Consider the following 13,098-nt stretch of genomic DNA (forward strand, 5'->3'; position numbering starts at 1 on the left):
GAACAGCAGTGGCGATCTTGAGTTGACAGTGGTGAGACTAGCAGCGACGAGAGAGAGGGGGGAGATTTACAAGAGAGAGAGAGAGGGGAAAAATTTACACATCTTTAATTTTTTTTATTGAAAAAAACCATGTAGGACTCTACATCAGTTTGTAAGCATTTGTTTGTAAAAGTTTGTAAGTACCCCTAGCATTTCTCAAGCTTAATTGGTAAAGACTTATTGCGATACAAAGTGGTCTAAAATAAAATCCTATTTATCCATATTATTATTAAAAAAAAAAAAAAAAAAAAAAAAGAAAGTATGTACGTACGTGAGATATGAAGAATAGGAGAAGTTAATTACTCTCATTGTTTAGACCATATATAATCACCACTACTTATGTAACGATCCACCCCCAATGACACAATATTATCCGCTTTTGGCTCCCCATATCGGACTTCTCACTTCCCAGGAGGTCACCCATCCTGGGATTGTTCTCGCAGCGAGCCGCAGAGTTCTGATAGGTTCATTGCCATCACGGCTTTAAAACGCGTTGTGTCATATAGGGTGCATTTATACATATAAGCACATCCTCATTCCCAGGCGATGTGGGACGTCACAATCACCTCCCCTTGGGACCCAGCGTCCTCGCTGGCGACCCTCATGGGATCACCCCATTCTTGGCATCCCAGCGAGTGCCCGCCGGCAACCCTCTTGCCCAGCCTGAGATGGTGGGAGCGTGCACAAGCCCAAGAGGGTTGCCGGCGGGCACTCGCTGGGATGCCAAGAATGGGGTGATCCCATGAGGGTCGCCAGCGAGGACGCTGGGTCCCAAGGGGGGGTGATTGTGACGTCCCACATCGCCTGGGAATGAGGATGTGCTTATATGTATAAATGCACCCTATATGACACAACGCGTTTTAAAGTCGTGATGGCAATGAACCTATCAGAACTCTGCAGTTAAGCGAGCCGCTGCGAGAGCAATCCCAAGATGAGTGACCTCTTGGGAAGTCTGGTATGGGGAGCCAAAAGCGGACAGTATTGTGTCATTGGGGGTGAATCGTTACAATATATACAATTTAAATGTTACAAAGACAAAACTAACAACCTACATATTCTAACCTGCACTATTTTCTCTCGATATCCAATACTTTAATACTACTTGATTGCTAGATCATTAGCAATTGATAAAGTTTAATTACGACATGCTATACAATCTGTCTCACAAAGTTTAATGATTACAAATTACAAACAGTGTTGTCGAGATTTACATTCATTTTTAAAAGCTTTATTAAAAATGCCTATATATTAAAAATGCTTATTTAAAAATTTATGAGAATATATCAGACAAAAGTGAGTGAGTGAGAAGTGGCGCAACTGCCCACTGCGACTTTGGAGTACTTTTAGCATTTATTCTTTTAGGTTTTTGTTTTTCAATTGTAAAGAATAATTTAATTTAATTTATATATTGTACGGATTATGCGGGTCGATCACTTATAGGTTAAGCGAGTTGACCCGTGATTAACTTGTTTATTAAACAAATTAATTCAGGGCAACCGAAATTGATCCGAACTGGATTATATAAAATTCTAACTCGTTAATATTGTGTTCGGTTTGTGTCAAATTCACAAATTGTGTAAAAAATTATGAGTTCTACTTGTAATGACTATATTTGATTCTCCTAATTAATCATTCAATAAAAGTGTGCCTTAGCATGTGAACGAAAAGTGACGATACACACAAAGTACCGAAAGTAGCACTCTAGATCTCTTTCACTGATTTTCTAAGTGATTTTGCTCTAATATATAGCAAACATGCACCATGGACCACGAGTTGAGAAGAAATTGAACGTAGAGGTGTGAAACAACGTACCGGTTAAAGATCCTATAGGTACGTTTTCATGTGTTTCTAACAAATGCAAGACCAGCTATTTTCAAGCCAATAATTGTTTAATGTTTTGTTTGTTTCGGCGTAAAATGATTTCGGTATTTTTTGGTATTTAGTAGGGGCAAAAATAATAGTCAATCAGAAAATGATTTCTGTCTGACCAAAAATGCTTTGTAAATTTCGGAAAATGATTTACGCTTTTTTAGACGCAAGACATATTTGACCCCTTTTAAATGACACAATCGACCTTCACGTTAAAGCAGTCGACCATCACTAAAATCTTGCCGGTACCGAAATCCGACAACCTCAGGTCAATGTCGCCGGAATCCGGTAACAGAATCCAGTCGGCCCAGATTCTGGCGACCAAACTGATCGCATTCCGGCCACCTGACCGGAATCTGGCCAGAACGGCCGGATTCCAGCGGTTCTGGCAGTTTCCGGCCAGTACGCTGGAGTCCGGCCGTTTTGGCCGGAATCCGGTATTTTTCTCGGAATCCGGCCACTTTCGCCGGAATCCAGCCAACCCAGATTTTGACGAGACTGTCCGGATTCCAGACTTTATCCTATAGCCAAAATCTGATAAAAGTGGTCGGAATCCTGTCGATCAGTGACGGAATCTCGTCTCCGGTGACTTTTATATTATTTTACATTAATATTTATATGTTTTGAATAAAAATTAATTTTTATAGGTTAATATGATTGAATAAAAATATAAAAAATATTTGTAATTTTTCGTATGCACTAAATACCGAAAAATGTTTTCAGCGAAAAATATTTTTTAAAAAAATGACCTCCCTAAAACTATTTTACGACAAAAATCATTTTACGTCAAAACAAACGAATCATAAGAGACATCGACCGGCTCAAGGAATTGCTTGGTACGTAAGGACTAACCTCATCACCTGCCTAACCATTACCCTATCTAGATTGAGTACTGCTCGTACACAATTTGCCACCTAATTTTGAGTTTAATTGTGGCCGCGCGTTGAATTAGACCATCCCACTCACAGAAGAGGGCATTAGAATAGAATATATGCATTTTAGTCTTTTTCAACCAAACACGTTTACCTCCTTCAGCCTCCGTTTTTCTCTATAAATACCTCTACTTCCCTCCATTCTTTCCATCAACAACATTCAAATTCTCTCCATTTTCTTCATCTAAGTCATTCCCAGTTCTTACGTTATACACAAACACACGAACCCACAAGACATGAAGTCCCTGAAGATATTCTTTGTGCTGGCCATTCTCATGGCTTCGGCCATATTTACTCTAATTTCCGCCACGCCATCTGAAGAAGAATTGTTCCTCATGGCTGAAACCCAAGAGAAAGAAGCAACTTCTCTCCGAGGGACAAGCCGCTTCCTTGCTCAGAAGGACTCCCGGGCCGTCAAGACATGTGACAAGTACCCATTGGTTTGTGATGCCAAGGGCAGCGCGGGGCCACATTGCTGCCAGAAGAAATGCGTTAATTTGACGACAGACAGGCTCAACTGTGGGAAGTGTGGGAAGAAATGTGGCTACTCAAAGATTTGCTGCCAAGGTAAGTGTGTGAGCCCCATGTCCAACGAAAAGCATTGTGGAAGCTGCGGCAACAATTGCAAGAAAGGGAGCTTCTGTGTGTATGGGATGTGCAGCTATGCGTAAAGAGACACCAACCCCAAATCAAGCAATCAGGATCGATTCATTGTGCAGCTATCTAAAGGCGAACCATCAGTACTATATATTTGATGGGCTTAACTTGGCCGTTATTTATTTTTCTTTTCGTTGGTTTATGTACTTGGCTATTTATTCATTAGATATCCTTAATTGGTTTGGTGTAAATTTTAAGGTTTTTATATAAAATTTATGTAAGTTTATTCATTAATCTTTGATGAAGCCAGAATCTGTACATGCATGTGCCACTTCCTCGGTGGAGAGGACCGGACTTACAAAAAACTCTTCTATATAGCTTCTAGCGGATAAAAAGAGATAATCTAGTGTGTGTTTCGAATGAATGAGTGGCGTGCTTGCCTTTCCTTATTACTGATCAAGCTGCATTTAATCTTTTCAAAATCTTAAATAGCTTCTTTTCACTTTCTAGAGATATATATCATCACCAATAATATTGTTGTTCGATCTTATGAATTAAGGGTAATTGACTCGATACTTTTTTTATTAATTTTAGGACGGTCAATAAGATATCCATGTTTTATGGGTATTGTCATGGTAAGATCGGCCATAGCCTCATAATCCACTTTTGCAAATATAATGAAACAAATTTAGATATACCATAGTACCATTTTGATAGAGCTTCATGACCGGAAATCTCAACGTCACATGCATGAAGATCGAGTCCTGTTGACATATTTATAGCCCTAGAAATTGCTTGGACTATGAAGTTATTGACAAATTGATCGATCTATCAGTCCATAATTGATATTGTATAGATAAGCTAATTTTTTTTAATTAATTATTTTACAAATTATGAATTGCCATGTCATTTTGTCAAGGATTTTGTAGTAATTTCGAGGAGGCCAGGGATCCCCACTAACAAAATTATTTTCTATACCAATTGTAATTTTATTTCAGTGTACACTTCACAGAGAAAAAATTAGAGTAGGCTATTGTTGAAGCTTAGAACTACCCTATTGAATCCTTAATTGGCATCAAGTGACAATTAGATGCCATTTGGAGGGCCGTACTAATCATATATGGTGTTAGCTAGCTAGCTTCACTCAAGTACTTTTGTGTAATTTCTTCCCCGGCCGGCCGCCTAATCACGTATGTCGCCTGAACATTATTAATTTGTTAAATATATGATCACAACAGTTCCTTCAGAAAATTTCAAACGAGAATGATATATATATATATATATATATGACTTCTAGAACAATTTCTAGAGGTTTTTTTTTTTTTTTTGGATGATGCAGGGAGTCGTAGTTGATATGTTGAGTTGTCCGAGAGAGAGTCAAAGCAAGATTGACAAGATTCGGCATGATTAATTATGCGTAATTGAGGCTATAACATGTAGTAAAACATTCATAATTAATCTTTACTACAAATATCAAACTCACATGTAAGACCCTGGCCTGCTCATATATCGAAAAGCTTAATTATTTTGATGCCCATGTCGTGCGCAGTTAACTACACTAGGTGAGTATCGTTGTGGGCATCAAAATCCGTTGTTTTTCCCTCTGAATTAGTGTTTGAAGATTTTATTTTATTTTATTTTATTTGCCATTTTAGAAAAATATCCAAATTTGAGTTTTAGAAGGGATTTTGTTGCCATATTTTTGGCAGAATCCCTATTTAATTTGATTTTGCTCAAGAATTAAAATTTTCCTTTATTTATATTTCCTTTAGCTCTCAGATTAATCTTAAATCTATATTCTGCATCAGGTGAACGATCATCTATTTAATTGTGAAATTTAATTTGTACCATAAAATGATTAACTCCTTCCTATTTTACTTAAAATTGAGAGAATTTATATATATATATATATATATATATATATATATATATATATATATATATATATATTATTATTATTATTATTATTATTATTATAAATTTCCTACAATATGGGTAGTAAGAATTTTTCAAGCAGTCTCTAAAAATGTCATATATCATTTGAGCATATGAGAATCATATATTTTTTCATTAATGCTATTAAAAAAGCACGTGAAAAAAATATGTATATGTGTTTATTAGATGTTAAGGGACTCATAACACTTTCAAAAACTGACTCGGAGAGATCGATTTTCCTATAATCTAATTTGTATGAAATATATATTTATATTTTTAATTTGAATTGGGGCCGGGGAAGGAATTCAGTCGGTAGAATTTAGTATTGACCTTCCTTCATTTATATTAAATAGAATTTTGTTTTAGATGAGCGTTGTGGCTTGAGCCAAAATGTTGGTATATGCCGTATATATGGGAGTCCATCTTGATTACATTGCCTAATTAATGTGGCAGGCCTTTCAGAATTTCCCCCTTTAATATTCCAATAAAAAAAAAAAAAAAAAACTTTACTGTATTGGTTTAATTCTTTTGGATCTGCATATCTTATTGGTCAAGTAGTCAGATGTTGCCTTGACCAAAAATATTATTTAAAATTGACATAATTTATTTCTTAATATTGGGGTATGTCAACTGCGTTTTTGTTTTAATTTTTCCCTAATTAGAGGCCCCATAGTGAAGCAAAAAAAAAAAGTATCCATATAAGCTAGCTCCCACGTCCCCATCTCCATATATTCCAGAATTAATAGATACACTTGTTATTTCCAGTCTCATATATATATATATATATGATATTTCTAAATCTCCCCGGAAGGGTCTTCCGTACGTATCCAGGGAATACAAGCTGATCATAAAGTATTCTATAACATCTCTACATCGGGTGTTAATTAAGGCAACTCTCCACAATCAGCTCCACCTTTGGAGTTGCCTTGACATCGATCGAGCAAGTCAACCAATTAAACTAATTAAGCTCGTGCAACCACGTCTTTAATTGTGTTTTTCCCAAATCTTTGCCACAAAAAATCAACTCCTAAATCGTGGGCACCACCTTCGATCTCATCGCCGCCTATTTAATCCTCTCTTCATCTCCGGCCTGCTGTTGCATATCTCACCCCCACCCACAAGCTAAGCCAGGCATGGCCTCCCTAGCCCCTCTCCCAATATTAGTGCTTACATGCATGTTTTCTAGCATGCTTTGCTTCAACCTCGGCCGCAGCCTATTACACCCCAGCACCATGGAGTACCGGCACTCCTAAGCCCATTTTGAACGCAATAGACTCGTGCTGGCGCACGAAATCAAACTGGGCGGCCAACCGCCGTGCTTTGGCGGATTGCGCGGTGGGGTTCGGCAAAGATGCAATAGGAGGAAAATATGGGGCGATATATGTGGTTACCACGCCCTACGATGACGCAGTAAACCCCAAACCAGGCACGCTTCGATATGGTGTAATCCAAACGCAGCCACTGTGGATCGTTTTCGCCAAGGACATGGTTATCAAACTCGAGAACGAGCTTATTATGAACAGTTTCAAGACCATTGATGGTAGAGGGGCTAAAGTGGAGATTGCGTACGGGCCATGCATCACGGTGCAAGGCGTAAGCCATGTTATTATACATGGGATCAGCATTCATGACTGTAAGCCGGGGAAGTCTGGCCTCGTTAGGAGCAGCCCGACCCATGTCGGGCGTCGTGGAGGCTCAGATGGAGATGGCATTTCTGTGTTTGCATCCTCGAATGTTTGGATTGACCATTGCTTTCTCGCCCGTTGCGCGGATGGCCTCATTGATGTCATCCATGCTTCAACTGCTATCACCGTCTCTAACAACTATTTCTCCCAGCACGATAAGGTAAGCACCCATTAACGTTTTCCTTCGTTCGTCATTCTTTTCTGTAATTAATTTGAGCTAAATTGCATGCCAGTCTCCCTGATCACGATCGAGTAGGTCTAGGCTCCCGTTTAATGAATAGGGCTTTTATAATAAATGGAATTTTAACTTTTAAATATGAGATGGAAGCAATTATATATACCAAATACTGCCAACACAAAACCGATCGAGTGTAGCCCAAATTATGCAATAATTTTGTCAGGTTATGATATAATCACAAACCTAGCAGTCAGCAGTGTACAGTGGGCGTCTTTGGTTGAACAAAGGTGAATCGGGAAAATGTCTTTTTGTGAGGCTCTTTATGGATACCAGTGATGCAAAATCACGTGGGGGGATGGGACTCGTCACTTGGGAGACGCTTGTTCTGGAACCTACTATCACACGGATAAGTCTTCCCCGCCTAAGACGCCTCCTAAATCAATCTGTACAAAAAGCTTAACTTCAGCCTCTCAAAACCATGCTCCTCTATAACCAGTAATTGAAGCCCAACTGTTACTACGACTCCCGGGAGTTAACGGTAGCCTTTTTTTTTTCTTTTTTTTTGAGCTAACAGTAACGGTTTTTGTCGGTAAAATAGATAGCTTTTTAAACACTAATAATTACTTTTCAAACAATAATTATCTAAACAAGATTTGAGATGTGACATTTAGAGCATCCTCGTAAAGCTATTTAAATTTTTTCTAAATTTTGGCTTACGAAACTACTTTTTGATTTTATTTATCACTTTTAAAATGTTTCTTACATCAAACTCTCTAAAATTTTCTCAATTTTAACTGAATATTATTTTTTATTGGTTTTTAAGACCAACCGCTTTAACAACCCCTTCCTCTTAATCTCATTCCCAATCCACTCCATCACAAACAAACCCATCTTTCTCAGAACCCATTTCCGATCAAAATTAAAAAGCTTCACTCTCCTAGTTAGACCCATTTCCGATCAAACCCATCTTTCCCAGTCAGACCCATGAATTAACAAAGAGGAAATAACACAAACCTTCCACTACTCCTTCCGAGATCATAAAGAACAGCTGCACTCAAACAGCAACTGGGTCCACCATCTTCAACCAGCTCCACCACAAACCAAGAAACCCTAATTTCAAGCACTTTCTATAAAACTTTTCATTGCAGGTAAAGAAATGAACAGCAGAGAAGCACCAAGAAGGATTGAGAAAATTCCAGAAGCTCAAGAACAAAGAAAATGGCGGAATGAGAGAGAGAGAGAGAGAGAGAGAGAGAGAGAGAGAGAGAGAGAGAGAGAGAGAGACAGAGAGACAGAGACAGAGACAAAGGCAAAGAGGTCTACGGGAAATGAAGATTCGGGAATAGAAGAAATAAAACTCGTTGTTTCACTCCAAGGCCTCCACTGTCATCACCGGTGGGTCACAAAAAAGGAAAAGGAAAATGAAAAAGGAAAGGGAAAGGGGGCGCTAAGGAAAAGAGGGAAGAAGCGGGAGAATGAAAGAAAATGATAAAAAAAAAATAGATGGCTTAAGAAATTTTGGGGTCAAATTTGGAGAGGTTTTTGGACATAACTTATTTTAGAGAAACTTTGGAGAGTTTGCTGCACGAAGGATTTCTGGGTTTTTCTCTAAAATTTGTTGAAACTTTTAAGTTGGAGAGTTCAATGCTGATGCTCTTATGACTAACACTCTTTCTAAAACAAAATATAAAATATTTTCAAAAAATTAAACACAAAATACTAGAACATGACTACATTTACCCGAAACTTAAAAAAAAAAGGGTAAATGTATATATAATAAATCTATGAGTCGACGCAATTTGAAAATGCTCCTTACTTTTTAAATTTTAACATTGACTCCTTAACTTTTTTGCGATTTTTAAATTGGGCCCTTTCGTCACTTTTTCATCCAATTTTGAAAGCTTCGTTAGTGCCACATGTCTATTTTCGCTACATCACCTTAAAATATTATTTTTTTTAATAATTTTATTTTTAAAACAAAATTTTTTTATAAAAACTGTTGGGGGTGGCCTTCTGGCCACACCAAGATCCATCTAGGAGAGGCCCGAAAGCCACCCCTGGGGGCCTGGGGTGGTGTGCTGCCACCCCAAGGGGCCAGGGTTGGCTCGCCCACCTCTAGGGTGGCTTGCAGGCCACCCAACACTTTTTTTTATTATTATTATTTTATTGTTTTTTTTTTAAAAAAAATAATAATATTATTAAAAAAATAATATTTTGAGGTGATGTGGCGAAAATGGACACGTGGCACTAATAAAGTTTGCAAAATTAGATAAAAAAGTGATGAAATGGCCCAATTCAAAAATGCGAAAAATTTAAAGAGCCAATTTTAAAAATTAAAAAATTAGAAAGCATTTTTAAATCACGCATTGACTCATATATTTATTATACATTTACAAAATTTTTATTTGCCTTCCTGGTTATTGAGTAGAATTTTGTTTTAGATGAGCGTTGTGGCTTGAGCCAAAATGTACTTCGTTCAGAGGATGCCCAGGTGAGTAGGGAGACTGATGATCAATTTCTGATCATTTTCAAAGTGCCAGCTGGAAATTAATATTGCAGGTGAATTAATATTATTCTCATATTAATTAGGTGAATTATTAATATTGCAGGGCCAGGTATGGATATGCCCATGTCGCCAACAATAAATATGAACAGTGGAGTATGTATGCCATTGGCAGCGGTGCTGATCCAACCATCTTCAGCGAAGGAAACTACTTTATAGCTCCAAACAGTGACACTAACAAACAGGTGCCAAAATCAACAAATTGTTCCTCTTTTTCTTTTCTTTTCTTTTTTTTTTTTTTAAAAATATACTTTAGTCTCACGAACTAACATTGATTTTTTATTTAGCTTTATCAACTGATAAGTGTAACAATTAGTACATCAAAATGTCATTTTATTGCAGTTTAGCCCTATTTGGCACCAGTCTTAACCGTTATGTTGGACGAAAAATTAAATTTGATTAAAATCTTTTAAAAATACATTTATTTTGACCATTGAAAAACTATAATTACCATTTGTAATTATTAATTAGTCGAAAGACGACTATTTTTTCCATCTTCCACTGCAAATTTGATTAATTAGCTGGCTATAGATTTTCATAAAGGCATTTAATTTGTTGCATGACAGCTAGGTTACTAAGAGAGAGAAGGGAAACCGGAATAATTGGAAATGGAGGTCTTCTAAGGATGTATTTGTTAATGCAAGCTTGTTTTGTTCAATCTGAATGGGGAAGTTGCGCTCTAAATAAATTTTGAGTTGTACGTCCATCTATTTGTTTAGGCAGATGGGCCTTACATGTCCCCAAAGGTTTTTTTTGTGCTGGCCATGCTCATGGCTATGGGCGCTGTAACGCTCCGCCTTTTATAAAAAGGCATAAGTAAAAATTTCGATATTTCACGTGATATTACGACATCATCAGAGTTATAAATTGACAGTGAAATATATATTTTTTATCCAACAGACTTGAAATTAAATAACACATCAAAGTTTCTAACTGAAATACCTCAAAATAAATATATAAAGTGTAACTGAATAATTACACATAAGATAGTATTTGTGCCACACAAGGCACAAATAATTTACAAGCCAAAATAACTAGAGTATAGCTAATACACACCAACAGAAATATAATTATCGTTCTCAAGATAATATAATAAAGGACTGGAACACAGCAGTCCACAAAATGGAGGCAAGTTAGCCTCAAGTATTGACAACAGGATTCACCTAAGGATCTGGGTAATCCTGGTACTCCTCCTCCTCATATCCTATAATAATATATAATATAAAATGAAAACAGTAATACAAAATACTTAAGTGAGTCTACTGTTTCTAATAATATAATGAATACTGATTTATTTATGAAATGCAACACAATGAAATAAAATAAAATAAATAAATAAGGAAATGGCATGACAATTTTAAAGTTTAATTATCAACTTTTACACTCCTCTCGTGATGGAACCAGCGGTCCGGATTAGCGTGTTGTGGGAACTTATGGTCCCAGCTGGCAATACCTTCACCCCCCGCTATATTAGCCAACTCTCACTTAAAGCTTATTTTATCTGGGACTAGGAACCAAAGGTCCTAGCTGGCCTGTAAACCTATGGTTACAACATTTGATTATTATTATCTTTATGGGAACCAAAGATTCCACTGGCAATACCTTCGCCCCCCGCTCCATTCACCAACTTTGTTATTAATCAGTTTAATTAAAATATAAAATATGTAAATTTCACATGCACAAACAAATTAAATAAAGCAGTAAACACAATATCATAGAAAAATCCACCAGCTTCGTCCTCAGTAAGTATGGAGATACTTACTATTCTCGCTCCAAAGATTATCCGTAAAACTGCATAATTATATCCATGCAAATAATAAATCAATAAAAAGTACTATATGAATATTTTTTTATTTTTTTATTATTCGATTAAGCTTTACAAAAGTTATAGTTATTATATTAATCTTAATTTAGTCCAAGAAACTCCTTAATAATTCTATATAAAATTAAATAGTATAATAATGTTTTGGAAGTATTTTCCCTTTATAAATTAACCCAATATAACCATTTTTAGAATTTACTAATATATATATTAAAACAAGCCCACGTGGAACCCATAATAGCCTAGCATTTTTAACAAAGACACATGCCTTGTTCTCTTTTCCAACAAAAACCACTTGTTAAACTAAAACACACACACATGACCTACTTTTAAACACACTCGTTTGACAGCACAACACATAAGCACAAAATGCTTTCTTCACACCTTAACACGTTAATGCACACTCAGGTCACTTGCACCTATATATTATTATATATTCAACAAGCAAAACACCCCCCTTTTTTTAAGCACGTACTCATCACGGCAGCCACTACATAACAACAAACATCCCATGACAGCAATATATGCATTACTCTACAAGTGTTTTCGTCTTTTAATTAACTCTTGATTTCTTTATACTTATCACTTTCACCAAAATATATATATATATATATATATATATATATATATATATATATATATATATATATATATATATATATATATATATATATATATATATATATATATATATATTTTATCACATGCAAACTACCTTTTTAGACACATGCACATCATTTACACTCACGGCAATCACCCAATTCACAGCAGAATTTCTTCTTGACAGCAACATATTTTCATGACAGCAAATATTTAAAGGCAGCAATATTTTTATTTTCACTTTGATCTCTTCCTAGCCGCTTTTATCCATTAATATACATATATATAAGTGTTCTCAAGTCATTATATACTCACTAGTTTTCTGTTGATGATCAGACTCTGCTCTCAAAGGAAGACTTCTCTGCTTTCAACAAGAAGAGAAAAAGAGAACGTCACTTATATACATATATACATTCAGGCATTCAGCAATAATATCTCGAGGAAGAGGGGGGAGTGCAGAATCATGAATAAGGCTGAATAGATACTGATTTCTGAAAATTAATTGAAGGAATTACTCACCAACTTTTGGATAAAACAATTCAAAGAAGGGAGGAAGAGTTGCTGTCCAAGATAAACTACTTGGAAGTGAATTGTCTTTGCTGGTTTTTGAATCAAAAACAGGGGAAGTTTCTGATTTCTATTTCTGCTGTATGGTTGGGAAATAAGTGATGATTCAAGATCCCATTTCTGGTTTTACAAGTGCTGGAAAAACAGGAAGAACACAGAAATTACAGCAACAAAGTTCCTGCAATCTACCGAGAATAAACAAAGGAATTTCTTGCTGAAATTCAGTTTTCTTTGGTGCAATTTTGGTTGATTAATAAGTTCTTTATATAGAACACTTGGAAGGTTAAGATTAAGTCAACAAAAACTCAATC

General features: G+C 36.2%; 2 protein-coding genes across 2 annotated transcripts; both read left to right on the plus strand.

Moving 5' to 3' along the window:
- The first annotated feature begins 3,004 nt into the window (after positions 1–3,004).
- Positions 3,005–3,755, plus strand: LOC133867759 (stigma-specific STIG1-like protein 3). Its single transcript, XM_062304522.1, has one exon. It carries the CDS (start codon positions 3,077–3,079, stop codon positions 3,509–3,511), a length of 435 nt encoding a protein of 144 aa, XP_062160506.1. The 5' UTR covers positions 3,005–3,076; the 3' UTR covers positions 3,512–3,755.
- Positions 3,756–5,762: 2,007 nt separating this feature from the next.
- LOC133868216 (putative pectate lyase 2) lies at positions 5,763–9,861 on the plus strand. Its single transcript, XM_062305035.1, has 4 exons — positions 5,763–5,768; positions 6,537–7,217; positions 9,677–9,726; positions 9,845–9,861. Exons 1-3 carry the CDS (start codon positions 5,763–5,765, stop codon positions 9,692–9,694), a joined length of 705 nt encoding a protein of 234 aa, XP_062161019.1. The 3' UTR covers positions 9,695–9,726; positions 9,845–9,861.
- Positions 9,862–13,098: the final 3,237 nt, after the last annotated feature.

Source organism: Alnus glutinosa, chromosome 5 (genome assembly GCF_958979055.1).
Source record: "Alnus glutinosa chromosome 5, dhAlnGlut1.1, whole genome shotgun sequence".
NCBI classification, from domain to species: domain Eukaryota; kingdom Viridiplantae; phylum Streptophyta; class Magnoliopsida; order Fagales; family Betulaceae; genus Alnus; species Alnus glutinosa.

Bases quoted from the DNA above. Each gene is read 5' to 3' on its own strand.
- LOC133867759 (XM_062304522.1), top strand. From the start codon at position 3,077: ATGAAGTCCCTGAAGATATTCTTTGTGCTGGCCATTCTCATGGCTTCG.